This window comes from Uloborus diversus, chromosome 6 (genome assembly GCF_026930045.1).
Source record: "Uloborus diversus isolate 005 chromosome 6, Udiv.v.3.1, whole genome shotgun sequence".
Classification (NCBI taxonomy): Eukaryota; Metazoa; Arthropoda; class Arachnida; order Araneae; family Uloboridae; genus Uloborus; species Uloborus diversus.
In genome coordinates this window covers 138,315,549-138,336,531 of record NC_072736.1, presented here as the reverse complement: position 1 = coordinate 138,336,531, position 20,983 = coordinate 138,315,549, and the positions used below count along the sequence as shown (strand labels likewise).

At 31.4% G+C, this 20,983-nt stretch overlaps 1 protein-coding gene across 2 annotated transcripts in view; it reads left to right on the top strand.

Annotated features, from left to right (window-relative positions):
* The window catches only part of LOC129224686 (AP-1 complex subunit beta-1-like), a 50,650-nt gene that overhangs the window by 6,568 nt on the left and 23,099 nt on the right, over positions 1 to 20,983 (top strand). For both annotated transcript variants that reach the window (XM_054859232.1, XM_054859231.1), the window contains exons 2-11: positions 2,134 to 2,194; positions 5,386 to 5,491; positions 5,573 to 5,708; positions 6,905 to 7,150; positions 10,753 to 10,946; positions 11,465 to 11,531; positions 12,335 to 12,489; positions 14,558 to 14,698; positions 18,624 to 18,789; positions 20,657 to 20,745. In XM_054859232.1, the coding sequence (XP_054715207.1) occupies positions 2,158 to 2,194; positions 5,386 to 5,491; positions 5,573 to 5,708; positions 6,905 to 7,150; positions 10,753 to 10,946; positions 11,465 to 11,531; positions 12,335 to 12,489; positions 14,558 to 14,698; positions 18,624 to 18,789; positions 20,657 to 20,745 (1,337 nt within the window). In that variant the 5' untranslated portion in view covers positions 2,134 to 2,157. The remainder of the gene's footprint in view (positions 1 to 2,133; positions 2,195 to 5,385; positions 5,492 to 5,572; positions 5,709 to 6,904; positions 7,151 to 10,752; positions 10,947 to 11,464; positions 11,532 to 12,334; positions 12,490 to 14,557; positions 14,699 to 18,623; positions 18,790 to 20,656; positions 20,746 to 20,983) is intronic.

Below are 20,983 nucleotides of genomic sequence, written 5' to 3'. Positions count from 1 at the left end.
ATGCCATACCTTGAGGAGGAAATGGGTTTGTGAAATTGTGATGAGGAGAGAGAGGGTGACAAAAAGTGAAATCACACAGTTATTGTAACAATATGTTTGTAAAAATATGACATGTGACAAGAAGAGCCAGGTGAAGTGCGCCACTTTGTGGTAAAAGGGCGAGAGGGTGAAATATGTTGAAAAAAAAAAGTGACCTCATTTAGTGACATTCTATTAGTACTCTTTCAAAATCTCATTTCACTCCTTCAAAACTCCTTCAATCATTTTATTTCTGAAATTGAGTATGAACCCTGCTCTGGGCAATATTTGAGATTTGCTTCCCAGTTGCAAGATTTTTCATCTGCTGAAATTTTTTCATTTACAGACGAACCTCATCAAACTGCCCCCCCCCCCCCGACACACACACATACAAATGGCCACTCTCTTAATCTGAGAAGGACTGAAAAAAACCTTGTGTATACTGCCGTGTGCAGGTAAAGGGCAGTAACTGCAAATTTTTCATTTTTCATTTTTTTGCATTTTTGTCATCTATTTTACATTATCTTTATTGTACAAGCTCGTTTATTTGGTTTCCGCTGAAAAAAGGCGCGAAAAAGACGTCTAATTCCAACCTTTCCCCATAGTTAGTATTGAATCCAAAATGCGTTTCTTCAAATATCTCAAACTCATTTCTGCAGATACTGCCGTTTACCTGCACACGACAGTATGATCATTTAGTCTAAATTCCCTCATTAAACTGCCAACTGCCACTGATCTTCAACAGAAACTGCATCCTTGCTGTGCTAATATTTCTGTTTAAACTACAATTTGAAGCCCATGCCAAACAATTCAAAATGGGCGATAAAGAGCGATTGACTGTTTGCCACAGAGGGAAATCATGAATACGTCACATGCACCTCTCACCAATGCTCTTTACTTACTCTTGATTAGCCACAAAATAAGTGTCAATCTTCTCCAAAAAATTTTTTACAAAAGGTCCCCTCATTTTGATTTCTCTACTTGCACTAGGAAAGCAATATCTGGGCAAAATCTTTCCAAAAAAAAAAAAAAAAAAAAACTGGGATAATGAGAAATATTTAATGAATCTTGTGGTAGAAAATCAAGCTGCTGATTTAATTTTTTGATGAAATAAAAATTCAAAAAGTGGACTAATCTGCCGTTGAACTAATCAGGACTGTAGGGACCTGATTGGTATAATGTCAAACTCATAACTGGAGGATCCTGAGTTCGATGCCAGCCAGTCAAAGATCATCCATGTGCTTTAATGGTGACTGGGGTGCATTAAATATGTTTATGGTTACAATGTCCTCCAAGTTCCCAATCCAAATCAATTCTTCTGGGAGTTGTTGGATCAAGGCCCCATCCAACTGGTCAAACCTTGTATAATGGTTCATATAGAAAATCATGGAATGCAATGTTGAACTAATCTCTATGAGCAAGTAGTTAATTCTGGGGCTAAATACCATCTTTATGTAGGAAAAAGTTGAAAGACTTTTTCTTTAAATTTAAGAAATAAATAAAAAGATTTTTAGTTAAAAAAGGAATTAAGTTAAGTTTTACTTTTTGGAGGTTGGTAATTCTTAAGGTGACCATGCGTCCTGAATTTCCCAGGATTGTTTCAGTGCCTGTACCAATTTTTTAAAACTCGTTCTTTGTACTTAATTCATAGCATTGTCCCGAAAAACAGTAGTGCAACTCACCGATCCAGAGTTTGTATGTAGCATTATGAAGTTCTGGGAAAATGATAAGACACTGTTTAAAGGAGAAACTTTGTAAGGTTTATTTAATCACTGAAACAAAATTTTTGATGAAAATTGCATCAACTTTGATACCAAGAAGAAGAGAGGTGCCTGTTAAATAGTTATTGAAATATTTATTACTATTAACAATGAAAAATAAAATATTCATTTTGATTTATATGTAAATTTAACCTTTAAACAGTCCCATGACCACAAAAATGTTAAAATATTTTTTTTCGAGAACTGTATATATGGTTCCAAAATTTGAACTTGAATATCTTATCAACTTTGCAATGAGTAAGAGAGTGTTAATCTGTTTATGGTTCAAATGCATTATTTTAAATTTCATGATCTATCTTCAGTATAACTTTACCATTATGGTTTTATTTTTCAGAATTGGCCAATTGTTACATAAATCATGACTGATGCAAAGTACTTTACCACTACAAAAAAGGGTATGTTGATTTTTTCAAGTTATAAATGCATGAATTGATTATTTTTTCAATATACAAATACAATATAAGTTTTATTTTAATTTTTAACCAATTTGTTATGAAGTTTTCCTTGTAATATATAAGCATCAAAAACAATAATAATCAAAATTTCAAGGAAAATTCTTATGTTCCTGATTTCTTATGTTCCAGATTTCTTACACTTATTAGATGATAAAAGCAGCATTTTGAAAAAATGATTATTCAGACTGTTCTAAAGTTAAGGTTTTTTTCATGAAGCATAATTCACTTTTTCATTAAATTTTTGAAGCTATGTGTCATGTATAGGCAATTCCACCGATAACTGACTGACATTTTCGAAGCTAAACCATGAGAATTTTCTCTCATTCAACTCAAAATATAAATTGCCGAAGAACTCTAATTATCTGAACGTCAACTATTCAAATCGCTTTCAGAATTTTAGAAGAAAATCTATCCCATCCCAGTTCGCGATTGAAAAGGTATGAAACATGATTCATTATCATAAATTGCATAGAAAATTTTGCAATGCTAGAAAAAAATTAAAATAAAAAAATATTTTAAAAATGTGAATGACAAAACTAAATATCGATGCAGTGTAGGCACATAATGATTTTAGATGACTATTTTTATTAATGAATAGGGTGGTAATGATTTAAATTTTATAAATTTAATTTTTTGAAATTGTCACGCCTAAAGATTTTTATATTTGTAGAACCACCCATAGGCACAAAGTTCTTTCGATTTTTGTAAAAGATAAGTAATAAAAGTTTGTAACTTAAGTCATTGTTCAAAACTTTTTAAATGTACACATTAAATATTACATTTTTTTAAACTTTGTTTTCTTGTTGAAAATGTAGTTCAGCAAATGTTGTAAAACTATTCCTCAATTTTACAGCATTGCTCCTCAATATCAGAATTGAAGAAGCAGTATTGGGCCATTCCAGCTTTACTTGTGTGAATTTTTGACACCATTTCATTACAAATAACAATAAAAACCAATATATTTTTAAAATATTTTGGAATAGTTTCTTCTAAATTAACAGAAGATGAATAAGAGTTTTTAAGTGACAGTTTTTTCTTCATAGGGCAATTCTAAATTTTTTTGCTAAATTTTAAATGCAGCTCATTTAGGCATTTTAATGTGTGACTCGGAAAATTTGAAAATAATCTATACCTCATATTATTTTGTAATTTTCTGTGAAGTTTTAAAAGGTAAATGAACAGTATTTTTTGTGCATGTGTCTAAGTATACTAAGTAAGTATTTCTCAAATATTTTTTTTCTAAAGCTCGTACAATAGCAATAAAAATATTTTATTAGCGTTACGTGTGTGACCGTGTGCTGCAGTTGAGGGGGATCTCCAAAAAAAAAATCCATAGTTTTATCTTTGCCAAATTGCAGACTTAGGTTCTTTGGTGCTCAAGAACTCGCATGGAGATTTTTGTTCGGGGATGGGGGGTGGTGGAGGGGAACTCCCCAAGGGCAGGGAGTTGGGTTGAATCCCCTCCCCGCCCTTGGAGTTTTTCCTTATTTAAGTTCAGTTTCATCGGATATTTGCCAAATTTAAGTCTTTTGATGCTCAATTCACATAGGGGTACTTTTGCCCCCCTAAGGGGTGGTCATGATATTTAATAGTTTTTCCAAAAAAGAAATTGATTTAGTAGTAAAAAATGGCTCGTACATTTCTTTCACTAACAATGTTTTTTTTTTTTTGACTTTGTCTAAATGTTATCAATTAAGGCTAAAATCTGACATAAAAATATTTTAAACTCAAAATTGATGCTGAAATAAAAAAGAGCAGATATTTCTCCAAAAAATCTGATTTGTTTCTATATTATGTGATTTTTTTTGATGTGTCTGGACAACTTTTCGTGGAATTGCCCTATTGCTCTTCAAAATGAAATACTTATTTCCCACACTGGTTTTCCCAAATTGGTTAAGATAATTGGAGTTCTACTGTATTTTAAAACTATTTTCCTCTATTTAACTTTTCTTTTTGAGCTGAATTTAATGTTGTAACTGAATTAACAAAATACAGTAAACTCCAGATTATCCGCGGAATTGGGTGGCACAAGTGCCGCAGATAATAAAAATCGCAGATAACCGCAAAAGGACTAAAATTGGGGACAAATCAGGTAAAAATTGTCCTATCTCAAATTCTTAACTGTATTGATGCATAACACTTTCTGCAAACAGTGAAAATATATATAGAGTACAGTACAAATGTTTTGTATTTTTGCACAACCAAACTTAACATCAATAACAAACAAGTGTATGTACGATGAACTCACAAAAATAATAATAATAATAATAAAATTAAATCAAATCAATCAATCAAGCAAAAACAACTGAGTGTAAATTTACAATTTTTCAAAAAAAAAAAAAAAAAAAAAAAACAGCCATTGGTATTGGCTTTTTACTGCGAAAATACATGTTCGTGATTGTTGATTGATTCGCGAATAATCCGCCCCGTGGATAAACCGCTCGCGGATAATCGGGAGTCTACTGTATGCTTTTAGATGATTAAAAAAAGGAGTTAAAAACATGGTAACTGACAGACATGTAGAATGTTTTAAGTCTATCAGTTACTATGATTTTAAAATATTTTAAAAAATCTACCAAAAATATTTTCGAAATTCAACTACGGCATTACATTAAGCTTAAAATCAAAAATTAAACTAGGAGAAAATATTTTTAAAATAAGGTTTATTTTGTGTGGAATCTGACAAGATGCTCACCTTTTTGCTTTAGAAATGTCAGTCATTTACCTGTGGAATTTCCAGTACATCAACTTATTGTATCATATTATTTAATGTTTTTCAGTATTGTCATTTTATTGTTAACTAATTTCTGAAAGTAATATCTGGCTACATAACTTTTTCTAAGTTTTTAAAAATAGGCAAACGATCTTATATAAAATTTTTTTTTTTTTTTCAAACTAACTGCTCACAGTTGTTGAGTAATAATGTGTGTTACTGATGAGTTATTCTGATAATACAAACAGTTCTCCTCAACCCCCCTCGCCCCCCCAAAAGTTTTGCAAAATGCATTTTTAATTAATTGGTTTGTTTCATATGATGATTCATAATCTATTTTTAATCTTTGATAATTACTTGGATGCAGAATATTCAAAGTACCATTATTTTAATTCATCTTTGTTAAATCTATTTTCAGGTGAAATTTTTGAATTAAAGAGTGAGTTAAATAGCGATAAGAAAGAAAAAAAGAGAGAGGCTGTGAAGAAAGTCATTGCTTCTATGACAGTTGGAAAAGATGTTAGGTTTGTAACCTTAAGTTTCAAATTGTATTTATGTATAGAAACTAGCTTTTGCTTTGCATTTTAATGTTTTATTCTTTTTAGTGCCTTGTTTCCTGATGTTGTGAACTGTATGCAGACTGACAACTTGGAATTGAAAAAGCTAGTTTATTTATATTTGATGAACTATGCTAAGAGTCAACCCGATATGGCAATTATGGCAGTGAACACTTTTGTTAAGGTGTGATTAAAACTTTTGAAAAATTATTTAAAAAGTTTAAATAAAAGGTTTGGAATTTTTTTCCCATGGAGGGGAGTGCATTAGAGTTAAATGATTCTACTTTTTTTTGCATGTATTTTGCTAAAATAAAATTTTATGGACAAATTTAAATGGTTCTGTAATAAATTTTAGGGGTACACATGCAATAAATAAGGTCAATTTTCCTGGGAAATGACTTTATTATTGTGTAGAAACGCGTGAAAATGTTTAAGTAGGTTGCTAATTTTCATTTTTCATCTTTTTTTTAATGTTTGATATTATTCATTCCTGCATGCAATTATATTGCAACTTTTATAATACATATTATTTTTCTTGGAAACGTAACTATAATACCTCTGGGTACTGGCAGTGATGCAGGTTTAAAAGAGTTGTAAGCAGATCTGATAATTCAAATTTTTAGTTAATCGCCAGTGGCTGGTAGACACTTTTAGTTTAGTAGCTACATTTTAATCATTAGTAGCCACTTTCTTTAGGTTTTAATCATGGGGTCATGTATTTAGAAACTAAATGTAGGAGATACCGTATGGAATTGGACTTATTTATTTCATTACTACAATGAAACTCTGAATTTATGTATCCTGTCAGACTAATGTTAAAGAGCGTAACAAGGGAGAAAATGTAAAACTGGTAGCAAAGGTAAAAATCTAAGAATGTTATTTAAAAAATAACTCTATCTCAGTGAAGAAGTGGAAGAAATCTAATACTTACTTGTTTTTTGCTTTTATGTACAATTTCATCTATATTGTGTTCTATGCTAGTAATGTTTTGCAAATTTGCTCCTTTGTTAGCATTTACAAATGAAACTGTTTTAGGGATTTTATGCTTTGACAAAGACGATAAGACTTAACAGAAAGAATGCTAGAACGGCTTCAATAGGCTAAGAAACAAATTTATCATAATTTTTTTTATCACAGTCCTATAGAGGAAATATAAGTTTCATCTATTCTAAGAGAAACATCAAGTGGATTTTCTAAAAAGAAGGTAACGTAAAATCCGAATTTTTTTAACCTCACTGGTTTAGCAATTTCCACACTAATCGGCAGTAAATCATATTGGAAACAGACAATGTTAAATCAAGGTTCCACTGTAGTTATAAACTGGAATGCTTTTTAAGGGGTTTAATTTCAATAAAAAGAGCTCAAAAATTCTTTCTGTAGGATTGTGAAGATGCAAACCCTTTGATTCGTGCTTTGGCTGTTCGCACTATGGGATGTATCCGTGTGGACAAGATAACTGAGTATCTTTGTGAACCTCTCCGAAAGTGTTTGAAAGATGAAGATCCGTATGTGAGAAAAACAGCTGCAGTGTCAGTCGCTAAACTTCACGACATCAATGCCCAACTGGTAGAGGACCAAGGATTTCTAGATCAACTGCGAGACCTCTTATCTGATTCTAACCCAATGGTATGTTAATTCAGCACATGCTCATATATATATATACTAGCATTCCCGTACCCGGCATTGCTCGGGTAGTGGAATTAGCTGGGGTTAACAGTGCTTGGTGCACCTAGTTTCGAAAATCCCCTGTAATAATAATTACTTATTTTAATATATAAAAATCTTCTGTGCGGACGTTTGTCACCATAAGGCTTTTAAACGGCTGGATCAATTTTGATCAAATTTTTTGTGTGCAAGCATGGTTTCGAAGCGCGATGGATCGAATCGGAAACGTTTTTGCTAATTAATTAATTAATTTGAACATTGGATGGTTATACCTCCCAAATGATTAATATTTATTTTAACCTATTGTTGAGCGAGAACTGAAATAAATATTTAACCTGTTGCCAAAGGACAATAAGAAAGCCAGTTCAGCTTTTTGGAATGAAATTTCCTACTGTGATATGTCAATTGAGAATAGATAAAACGTAGAGAGAGAATGAAGCCTTCCATTTCTTAAAAGCAACGATTTTAGGTCCCGTGATATATTTTAAAGTAAAGTACTGGATGGTTCACGCAAAACGTGTGCTCTGTCGTCGTAGACCGGATCGGTGCTTTAGGTTTTCTTAACCAAATGATCAGAAAGTACCGTACCTAGCAACATTTGTTTCTCGGCTCAAATCCATCTGAGTTTTGGCACCATTGTCAAAAATACTTTAAGGATTATCTAATTAATCAGTACATTATTAAAGGATAAAATGATGGAATTTAAAGCCGAAACAAATTTTATTTTCGTCCAGATAAATTACAACAGGGTAGTTCTGTAGACAAAAGATCAGTGCAGTGGACGATCTTTATCTTTGGTGGAAAGAACAAATTAGGCAATATATGAAGTTTAAAAAGTTTTCGTTCAAAAGATCGGAGCGCTAATCGATCGGAGTTGGCTTCGCTCACTTATCGGCTGGATAAGTAAGTAGTCGGCAGTAACGTGGTGGCTTGGCGACTTTGGCTGTAAACAATAGAGTTGTGTGATCATTTGTTTACAATTTAAAGCTATTGTTAATGTAATTTATTGTATATTTTGTTTATTTGGCGAATTATTTCCAATTGCAAAGAGTTGCTTTTCGTTTTTAAAGAGTTTTTAGTCATTTTAGTTGAAGAAAGCGTTTATTTTACATCGTTAGGGGTGGGGGAGGGATGAGTGATTTTCGCTTATTCAGAGAACTGTTTTTACCTTTATCATTTTTTATACGATATCTTTTTCATTGTTTTCTTCTTTTTCATATGGGGGATGTTGCAACGGGATTTCTCGTTTGTTTTAGATGGGTAGTTAGTTTTTTACACTTAATATCTGAGGACGCTTTTTATCCTTTGAGTATGGCTGAAAGAACAAACCATCAAGTACGGGAGAAAAAATAGTTAATAAAACAACTGCTCAGTGGGCATTAGATAAATCAAGTTGTAATAAATATACGCATTCTGACACCAAGCAGCTTAAAACCTTTTCTTTTTACTTATTTTTTTCAACAAAACTACTTCAAACACTTGATAGTTTATTGAAATTTTTTTACTTTTCAATTTACAAAGTTTGAACAGAACAACGTCTGTCGGGTCCTCTAGTTACCTATAATTTTTCCTAATTTTGGGAGGATCCCGGGGTCCCTGGACTCCTTATATATATGCCCTTGTCCGTAACCGATCTTTAACTGTTATTAATGATCCTTTTAAAGTATTGATTATCTTTGAAAACACAGACCATCCACATTTTATTGTTATACCTATGTTTAAGCAAGAACTTCTTTGTATATAACATTTTTAGTTTTTTTTCCTGGTGCTATAACATTGGCCGTGTGAAAAAAGTCTTCTCTTAAATCGATCCCTGCTACTTTTAATGTATGTCCTTGTGACTTATTAATGGTTATTGCAAAGCAAACTTTAACAGGAAACTGCACTCTTCTAACTTCAAAAGGATAGTCCGCCTGTGATGATGTTCTTAAAAACTACGTTTCTAGTTTTGAAAAAATAAAAGCAAAAGACAGAAATATTATGATTTGACTTGAGAAAAGCCTCGAAGAATCACGTGAGAAACAAAAACAATATCAAATTTATAGTTCGCTATCGACCAAAAGTTGAGATGAAGTACTGAATAATGATTTGAATGGAGGAAAGCCTTCGAAAATAAGGGATTTGAATTCAATGACAGGTTTTAATTTCTCAGAAATTAAGAGGTTTTAATTAATTTCTCCCGAACTAATTGAGATTTCGAAAAATCCTTTCTTAGTGGTTACTTTCGTAATCATGCGGACATGCCTGCCAAATTTCAAGTCTGAAGCTTCAGCGGTTTCGGCTGTGCGTTGATATATATATATATATGTATATATATATGTATATATATTATCTCAGGACATTGATTTTTATATATTAAGATAATAGCCAAAATCATTGATTTAGTAAATCTCTGACGTCACCAGTAATGAAATTATTTGTAATTATGAATACTTTTATTATTGAGAATTTTTATATAATCCTGTATATATTTTTACAATTGAGGATGTTTATTGAATTTTGTATATATTTTTATAAGATTTTGATAGCTGAGATTCTTTTTTTATTTTCAACTGTTGTCAGGTTTTTGGCACCAAAAAAAGAGTAAATGTATTTTAACCTCTCTGATTTTGCCAGAAAGGAACAATTAATTGCTCAAAATTGTGCAGCTCAACATTTCGATAATCAAAATATTCCCAAATAGCCAGTTGTTTCACTGAAATGAAGAAGCAGTTTTCACCCGTCTACCTTGATGGGTGATTTTCTAGTTATAAATAATTCTTCCAAAATAAGTGAAAGGAGTCTAATGTGTGGGTTTTCATAAACCATTCTTTTTGAAGTGAAACATCTTATGCGAGGGCTTTGAAATTCTGATTCGCAGGCATTTTGTGTGAGGGAAGTGACATAGTTGTTTTTCAATTGTTGCCAAAAACAATGAAAAATGATCGTAATTGTCAAGTTAGTTTTGTGAATAAATTTAACAAATCTAGGAATTCAAAATTTGAAATTTAGCTAAGCAAGTGCATAATTCAAATAAAGTTTACAGTTTCAAGCATAATCCTTATTGCTCAAGTTCAGCCTTGAAATAGTTTAACTTTTGTTAACAAAATTAACTTTATAATTACTAATGTTTTCCAATGTTTTTGGAAATAATTAAAGCGGATTTTGAGTATTAGTTGGTTTATGGTTTATAGGAAATTTTCTTCATTTAAATATAAAATTTTGTTGTGAACATACTTAAGTCAGGTACAGAAAGAACAAGAGTGTGGCGTGAGAGAAAACGTGCGAGTGAAGTGATAGTTCAGAATGTAAAAAAAAGATAAGTTTCACTTCTATTGTTTGTCTTTATGGCACAATTTTTTTTATGCACTGATGAAGTTTGTGTTGATAGCTTTGAAAAAAAAGCTGTTTTAAGCTTTTGTAAATGTTTTGTTTGTACTTTTGTTCATACCAACCTCTTTTAATAGTATCTTAGTACAAAGTTTTCTGCTGCTTTTTTATGTATGGTTTTAGTGTCTTTTTTTTTCATTTTTAGAATGAGATTGTAAGTAATTTCTGTTGAAGTTTTGAATGGTTATTTTTAGGTTGTAGCAAATGCTGTTGCTGCCTTGTCTGAAATTAATGAAGCCTCTAGTAGCGGTCAACCTTTAATCGACATGAATGCACAGACAATCAATAAATTGCTGACTGCATTAAATGAATGCACTGAATGGGGACAAGTTTTTATTTTGGATTCACTAGCAAATTGTTTGCCGAAAGATGAAAGAGAAGCTCAAAGGTAAGATAAATAAAAGCTATTGTTTTTGGGATCAGAATAGAAATACAGCAGAATAGAATGCCTTTATAACGTCAACCTCTAAAACCCAATTTTCTACATACCGCACAACTTTTCAGGTATAAACAATAAGTATTGCATTTCAAAAAAGCTTTCTTTTTTGCCTTGTAAGCATAATTATTCTTTGGAAAACTAAATTTTCCCAACTTATCATCTTAATTTAAAGCTTATATATGAAAATTAGCATCCACAGTAAAAAAAAAGTACCAGAGTGTTCTTGAAAATACTGTTATGCAGATTGTGAGGCTAGCCAAAGTGCTGTTTAAAACACATTTTTCGAAATATAAGTGCCCAAAACACAGCTTTAGGCTACTTTTAGTCCCTTAAGGAGATTCATGGGACCCCCCCAAGTCTGGTAGATGAAAAGCTTCTGGGGCACATAGTTTTCAAATTTTCTGTATTCTCATAAAACATTGTCTTTTTATTATAACTTAGTAATTATATACTTCTTCTCATGATAGCATTGCTGAAAGAGTTACTCCTAGACTTGCTCATGCAAATGCTGCTGTTGTACTTTCAGCTGTCAAGGTCAGTAAAACATTAATTTATATTTAATCTTTCAACAAATAACCCATATCCTCATTTATCCAAAATGGAAATATGTTTCCAATAATTATGTTTTCTAAGAGATATATGCAGTCAAACCCCGCGATAATGAACCCTTAACGGGCCAACTAGAGAGAATGCTACTCATCGGATTTTTCAGAAACATAGTTGAAATTCCATAATATACTTCTATAATAAATATCTTAATTGGACAATATTTATGTTAGTAATTAGGGCAATAAATTGTATTAGTACTTATTATGTTGTACTAAATAATAAGGAAACTATAAAATATTTTTTTTTATGTCAGAGAGAGATAGAGAAAATTGAGATTCTTCCAAATAGCGACTACGAAGTACTTAAAAGAAAAAGTTCTAAGCAAATTGAGTATTGGCTTTTGCCTCTAATTTCTGAATAAAATGAACATTTTCTTCAACAGAAAGAGTTTTTTTTTGTTTATTCTGGCTAGGCATGGTAACTGCGAAGTTCACAGGATTCAATCGAATTAAATAAAAGTAAAATCAATGATCAACAGTCATCAGAAAACACTGGAATGGCCTCATCGTTTGGTCAAAGCCAGTTGGAAATTGAGAGAGCTTGAAAAGGGGTTTGTACCCGCTTTAGACAAATAGCTGCTTTACCAAAGTGAAAATATGTGAACAATGGTTTGAATCGGGGTATTTCTGCAAAAAAAGGGGGGTAAGATTGCAAGATATTTTTCCTGCTATAACAGAAAAGTGACTGTATTGTGGGAAACTGGCGTACTTTAAATGTCTTTTTTTTAGGTGCTAATGAAACTAATGGAAATGATGAGCCCCGATTCAGAGTTTGTTACCACATTAACAAAGAAGTTGGCTCCTCCTTTAGTCACATTGTTATCTAGTGAACCAGAAGTGCAATATGTTGCACTAAGAAACATCAATTTGATTGTCCAAAAAAGGTATTTTTGTTTGAGTAGTAATTCAAACATTTCACATGCATCAAAACTTGCTAAAAGTGTTTTCTTTTATTTTTACCTGTTTAATTTCATTTTTCTTAAAATATTTTTTTGCTTCAAATATTTAGTAACATTTTGATGTAAAAATCTTAGGAATTTGAAAAAAATTAATTTTTCTGTAAGCATTACCATAAAACCGTGATTAGTTTGTGCTGTGAATATTCATTCTACAGGTCATGTCAAATAAACAAAAAGAGAAAGTAAATAAATAAAATAAAATTCACCTTTAGGGTGCTGCTTTTTAAGAAATTTTGTGTGTATTGCATCTTTTGATTGGAAGTTGTACAAATCTGAAAACGCTTTCATGTTTTAAAACAACTATTGTTCAAATGATTGACTGGTAAAACTCTTTCTTTCTGTTTTATTTAAACTGATAGGCAATATGATTATAGTAACAAAATTTAGAGTTTATCACTAAATATAAGAATCGCAAATTCAAATCTATAAAACTGAATATTGTGTTACACATATTGCTTATTAATTTGATGTTTTAAATGTAATGTTCAAAAAGAACCATTTAAGTATTGAAAAACAGCACCTATTCAGCTCTTCACTTTTATTAAATAGTATCCCCATAGAAATACTTGAAACATTTCAGTTTTAAAACTTATACTTTAATTGAAATTTATAAATCATTTTGCTGACAATTATTGCTTAGCCTTAAATTAAATCATAATTGTTTTGTTTTCCTTGTAAATGTCTGTACTTTAAATATCTTTTTGTTTTATAAATTTGATTATATATGAATTAGAGTATTTTATTATTATTTTAATTCTTAATTTTGCCATTTTGTGAAATACTTACCGCAATGTATACCTGTGTATGTAATTTATGTAATACTAGAGGACCCGACAGACGTTGTTCTGTTCAAACTTTGTAAATTGAAAAGTTAAAAAAAGTCAATAAACTATCAAGTGTTTGAACCGTTCTGTTGAAAAAAAATTCAGTGACTAAAAGTACTTCTTTTGACTGAAGGAAATAACCCCATTGTTTGCTTCTGCCACTATCAGCAAGGCCATGGCTAAAGTACATTAGCCCTTGGTCTTTGACGTCCACAAATTTGGCGACAATTGGGAAAATTGCTAAGACTCCTAGTTTTTAAACTCTTCCCGCAATTTCTACATTGTCTGGGGGAATTATAACGTAGATCGTAAATATGCAGAATTGGCGAAAACATTTCCCCATTGCTTAAATTCCGACGCGCCAAGTTTGTGGACCTTTAAGAAATTAAAATGAAGCGAAGCTAAAAGACGTAACCATGGCAATGCGAAACAAAACATCAGTAATTTTAATAGAGATTAGATTTATTCAAACTTTATTTTTAACGGCTTGTAACTTTTTTTCCTTTGGAGATAGAAGGTTACTTTTTCGACCAGAGGTCGAGATATTTCTGGAGTAAAAAATGTCGCTTTTTCCAACGGTGTCAAAAAGAAAACTGTGAGACAATTCCTTCACTTTTTATTGATAGATTTAATGAAGAAAGTATTGCCAAAATTTCAGCTAAGCCTAAAAAAGTTCGAGATTAAAACTCAAATTGCTCCCGTCGTAATGAAGTTAGAGCATTGGAACAAATTGCTTAGAACGCGGAAAATTCTACCCTTTCTAGCGATATAAAATATTAATGTATGCAAGTAGTTTTTCACCTCTTTAATAGCCAATAATAGGCAATTTACGTGAAATTTGGGCCTAAATTGGAATAAAAAAAGAACTATTTATCGGATTTTTTTCGAATTATAGCCTATGTTACTCAGTAAGAAGGCACCTTTCATACAGTGAAAGAATTTTTCAAATTGATGCAGTGGTTCCGGAGATTACCTCGAACATATAAACACACAAAAATTCGTCCTCTCTCTTTATAATATTAGTAAAGATATTATTTTTGGCTCCAAAAATTTCATCTTTTTTTTCCAATACTTCTTATAAAAACTTTTTATATTACTGATACAGTTATTTGTTTAGTTGCTTTTCAGTATTAGCTTTACCTAAATTTTCATTCTTATAAATTTTACAGGCCAGATATTCTCAAGCATGAAATGAAGGTGTTTTTTGTGAAATATAATGATCCTATTTATGTTAAATTAGAAAAATTGGATATCATGATTAGATTAGCTTCACAATCTAACATTGCACAAGTTTTAGCTGAATTAAAAGAGTAAGTTTTGCTATTCACTATGCTTGATTATTTTTGGTGTATGTGCTAGTATTGCAGAGTGCACTAATTGGGTTTTTGCTCAGATTATGTGATCTGTTTCATGCATGGTATAATTATGTATTGTGAAAATTTTAATCATTGAATGAATTTTTTATTGAATCTAAAAGTTTTTTGAGCAATCACGATTGCTTATTCTGCCGTGCTAAGCACAGATGTGGTATCTGCACATATTATCAAAATTGAATTATTGTCACCAGGTGGTCGTTAGTAATTTAATTTACCTAAATCTCAAGTTTTTTAGCGATTTGTAAATGCGAAATATTAAAAAAAGCTTTAAGAAAAAAGTCGTAACTGCAAATTTGCTTAGTTTGCTAAGGCAATTTGAACGTAAGTGACAAATACTAAGCCTTTAAAGTGCTATCTGCGCAGTTACCACTTTTTTCCTTAGTAATTTGTAGATACAACATTTATACCTTAGTAAAACGCCATATTTAATAATGTAGCATTTTATTGTAACACAGAATATTACAATTAGTTTACCGTTGAATAGTTGATACAGGTTGATAATAAAAACTAATACAACTTTGCATAATTGTTAAAGTTATTCAGCTTTTCTATTTAAATGGTTATTTGAAATGCGAATTCTAAAGATGAAATGCATGTAAAATATTCACTAATTCTTTCATGCAAAAAAAACCTCATTTCGTTCTACGGCCAGTAATATTTTTATTTAAGTATCGTCTGCTGCCAAAATTATCTTCATGCTCGGTAAAAATGAATCTAGAAAATAAAACATTATTAAAATAAACACATTATTTGAATATAAAAAACAGGAAATTGTTATGGATTACAGTTTTAACTGTTCGGAGTTTTGAAATTGGTATCTTTCAGAAGATAGATTCTGTTAGATTTGTATTACTAAATAAAGCGAAGCAGCTAAGTCCAAAGAAAGCAGATGTTTTCAGTATTATTTAATGATGCATTGAGCACGTTTTTCTAAGCTACTTTTGTCGTATCTGTGCAGATACCCCTAAAAATGCCTAGTAATTGTCACTTACGGTGCAAATAGCTTAATATATGGAAAGGTTTTGAAAAGAAAATTTGTCGTAACTACATTTATTAATTTTAAATTAAGATTTTTACAAAAATTCTCTCTTACAGTTTTTAGATAAGTTATTTACGAAACAACTACCGCAAGTTGAGCATTTAATTAAGTCATAAATCAAAGAAACGAGTTGTAAAACTTTAATCATCAATTTCTCATTTTGAGCTCTACTGCAGATACCACATCTGTGCTTAGCACGGCAGTATTGTTCTCATTTAACTGTTTTGATGCCCTTTCATTTTATTTTCCCACCCCCACCCTCCGCTCCGTCACCGTCGACCGGGTCCTCACGATGCTGCTCCTATAGCGAAAGCTGTCTCCAGGTTGCATCCATGTCCTACATACACGCGCATACATACACAACTACACACACACGCATGCACACACAAACACACACATACACACATACACATACACATAAGCACAACTACCCACATACACATACGCACAACTACCCACACATTAATGCCTGCACACAAACACAAACGCCTACACACACATACACATATCCCCCCACACACACATTCATATACACAACTACCCACACACTTATGCCAGCACACAGACACAAACACCCATGCCTACATACACATACCCCCACACACAAACACACACGCCTACATACACACACTCGTGATTGTGAAAAACATAATTTGAATTCAAGATGCCAAAATTCAAATTAATTATTTTTCTTTTGTTTTTTCTTCATATAAATGTCCGTCATCATTAAACTGCCCTTAAAATAATTTTCTATTGGTACTGTGTTTACATAAAATAGTAGAAAATATTTTGTGCTGAGGAATTTATGTTGGGGGCTAAGATTTTAAATAAATTTAAACTTTTAAAATCCTTTTCTTCCATTTAATTTTCTAGTGAACTTTTCAGAGCTTCATTTTAATTATTATAAGGTTATCTTCTTCTCTCTTGCATTTGTTGCAACTTAGTTGATTTTCAGAAAATTTATTTTTCATTTCCAATTTATAGTCTTTTGTAGTTCAAACTAATTAACTTTATTTTTAGAACTGTGATATAATTTTCAGTGTGATTATTATCACTAAATATATACAATAAAACCCCTCCTAACGGACATCCCTCAAAGCCAGCCCTCTTATGAGGACAATTTTTAATTCCCCAGTTCCTATGCAAATAACATTATTAAGCCCCTGTCCTGAGGACACCTCTCTATTGCGCACAAAAAAAAAAAAAAAAAAAAAAAATTGCCCCATTAGTGTCCTCATTAGAGGGATTTTACTGTATTTTTTAAAATTATAAACAATATTGTTAGTCATCATAATCAACCTCCAACACCAAAATGTACTTAAATGTCAATGCAAAATAGATGAGATAGACCATCCCATCTAGATTAAATGAGGTAGTGCAATGAACCAAAGTGATGTAAGTGCCAAAATGAAAATTTTTTTTTCAGATAACTGGCACAAATGGTAGGTGAACCTCTCCTCTGTCTTGGGGCAAGAGATAGTACTAGAAGTCCTGGTAGATGCTTCTATATAGCAACATTTAGAAAAACTTTTCAATGAAAACCTACCTAAGACCACAACTTTAAACGTTTTACTCAAAACTTGAAAATGACAACTTGTATCCCTTTGCTTCTCACTGCCTTAAATGTATAGCAAGGTGATGAAGACATTTTTAGGCTACTGAAAGAAATGCACACCAGTACTAGGATATTAGGACAATGACTTAATTGTCCCAAAACTTGCTAATTCTGTAGCAGTGCCAGCAACCAAATTAAAATATCCAATTGGAATTTTTTTTGCCAAACTAGCTCTTTTTTGCAAGGTATAGAGTATGTAAAATAAGTTGAAGTTATAAAACTGCTTTAAATGCTTATGCAATTGATGTTTCATCCCTAAAATGGTAAGTCACCTGAAAGTTCAACTCTTTGCTACCTGCATTCTTTTTCAACAAAGAATCACTATTGGGGCCGTCCTAATACATAATGGTGCCTGAGGAAAATTGCCTGGCGTCTACCTCCTCCTTCAAGAAAAAATTGTTTCTAACAATAATGCACTGTAGACTACCGCAATATATCATATTCAGAACCAACTTCTTTACAAGGAAGAATAGACAGCTCCACTGAGTGGCACTTTTGTATCTTTTACATTTTTTGTATTTTAATTCATAAATAAAATTTTATTCTCTACAACACATTTGTTTTATTAATTTTTGTATAATCTGATTTTGGCCTATCTCTTCAAATTGAAATAATATCCAAGTATAGTAATGAATTAATTCTCCATAGAGGGACTTTAGTTGGGTTTTCAAAGCAGATTTGCTTCTTTTTAATGAGGGAAAAAGGGGAGATGTATTTGTTTGAGCCTATAAGCAGTGTGGAGCTAAGTTTGGCTTTGATCACATAAGACAAGAGATAAATCTATTAGTAAAACCATAAATTTCTAGAAATGGAATAATAATAAAAAAAAAAAAACTGTGGAGTTAAAATTCATGTGGCAACGTCGCATGTCTTACCACTCGGGGTGAGCACCCCGCTCAGGGCTAACTTGTATGTTGTGGAACATAAATTAGTTTGGGAATCCTTTAATATTTAAATGAATTGGAACACAAATAAATCCCAGAAAGGAACATGGATTAGTTTTTAGTGCCAATTGCTTATTTTGATAAATATAATCGAAAAAAACCCGATTCTTGACATGTAATTTTAGTTGTTTTGGTTGAAAGTAATTACCAACTAAAAATAAATCAAAAAGTTCCTTACTGTTCATCCTAGGCTGAACTTGACAATTTCATAAGTAACAACTTTTGTATATTTTTGCGGATATATTTTTCTCTTGATTTCAGGTATGCAACAGAAGTTGATGTTGATTTTGTACGCAAAGCTGTTCGTGCTATTGGAAGATGTGCAATTAAAGTTGAACCTTCTGCAGAAAGATGTGTTAGCACCCTTCTTGATCTTATACAGACCAAAGTAAACTATGTTGTACAAGAAGCTATTGTTGTTATTAAGGTAATTTGTTCAATATTTTTTTCTTCTGATTCATTAAATGTTTTTTTTTTTTTTTTTTTTATAAATTTTCTTTTTTGCTCTTTTTTTTAGTATATGAATTGTTTTATTTGGATAAGTCTTTAAAAACTTCTGGTATTTTTTATTCTTTAGAATCATAATGTAAAATATTTAAAACTCTATCTAATCAATGATTTTTATATGATAGGTAAATTAGAACTGATTTTAAAAAAAAGCGACTCTGCATTAATTATTTTAGTTTTTTTTTCTACATGTTGTAGCTTATGCAACCTTAGCAACAAACATTAAATGTTCATATTCATTCTGTTTGTTTTAAATATCAAAGCTGAATAATACATGCATATCAGAGGAATGGCCTTTATTCTCTTCTCTCCATGGAAGCAATCTATATTATTTACTATTAAAATGTTTATATGCATGGCAGTGAAAGGCTTTAGCCCCATTGGCAGCTACAGTCTGACCACCGATTAGATGGACAGGTGAAACATCCTGTTTACAGGCAGAAATGGACACGTACATTAGTTTTTAGAGATGTCGGCTTTTGCAGATGTATGTTAGCCTCTAAATTAAGCAGAGTCCCATTCAAATGAGCGGAACACGGGTGTCAAACTTTTACTGTCCCCCTCATTCAGATAGACTTGTCTTAACTGGACGTTTGCCAATTCTACATAATCCGTGGGCAGACTATCTATTTATGATCCACGTTAGTCTATTCAGTTTGTGTTATTATTTGTTGCACGCAGGCCCTTATACAGAAAAATCCTTTGATTCTATCTTTGTGTTCTAAATGAAATTTACATTTGTATATGGAGAAAAATTTTATGAATATTTATGGTAGCTATCATACATGCATTAATTATATATTATACTAGTGGTACCCGAACGGCTTTGCCTGTAATAGAAAAATTAAAAGGTCTTTTGGTTCGCCTGTATATTTACAAATGTATGGTGAATTTTCTCGCCAATTGGCTTGTACCCATGTTACAGTTCCACGTTATGATAATTTCGTAAATTACTCGTCCATCTTATAATATTTTTGTTCTTAAAATTGTAATAGAAAAAGAACCACATCGAATTTTCGAAAAATCGCTTCGAGGTGCACACCCCCATGCTACAAACTAACTTTGTGCCAAATTTCATGAAAATCGGGCCGAACGGTCTAGACACTATGCGCGTCACAGACATCCTACAGACATCCTCCGAACAGAGAGGCTTTCAGCTTTATTATTAGTAAAGAAGATGGAACAATATATTTGACCAAGTACTAACTCATTTAAAAATAACAATTAGACTACAATATTTTAATATGCAATGCACCAGTGAAGTGATCTAAAGGTACTGCATAAGCAGTTATGGCCAGTGGCTAGCAGCTGCAAGCATAGGGGATGGAAAAACCGTACTGTGTAAATATTTGTATGCATCAGATAAGTTTTATAAAACACTTGCTCTTAAAACTGGCATTTTATATTAATTTCTAAAATCTATCATTACATGGATTTATTTATCCGATTTAAATAATATACACCTTTTGCTGAATGAAATGGTAATTTTTTGATGTATAATTTTGTAATAAGAGTTTTAAATGTTGTCTGCTGATGTTCTTTTTATTGTTTTTCATTCAGTGAATAAAAGTGAGATATTTCTAAAGGTTTTATTTATGTGATTTTATGAGTGGGAAACATTGAATACATTCTTCTTTTTAAAAGGTTACAATTTGTAATCTGCCTCATAGTTTGAATTTATAGTTTTCTTTTTTCCTTTTACTATTTTAAAATTTACTTGAGTTAAAGTTTAAGGTTTTTGAGGTTTGTTAAGGCAATGTTTGAATGTTTTTGAAAATTTTTTGTAGGACATTTTTAGGAAGTATCCAAACAAATATGAGAGCATCATTTCTACTTTGTGTGAAAATTTGGACACACTAGATGAGCCGGAAGCAAGGTATGGCTGAATGAAATTGTTGTAATACTTTTTCAGTATGTTGAAAATTTTAAACTTCCTTTCCCTCTTTTATTTTATTTATTCATTTTGAAAAATTATGAATGATTTTATGTAATTATAATTATGCATAAGGAAACATGTCATCAATATGTGGTGAATATGTTTAGCATTAAAGAATATTAACCATTCATCTATTATTTTTTGCTTATTTTGGGAAATAGTTTTGTATTAAGTTTTT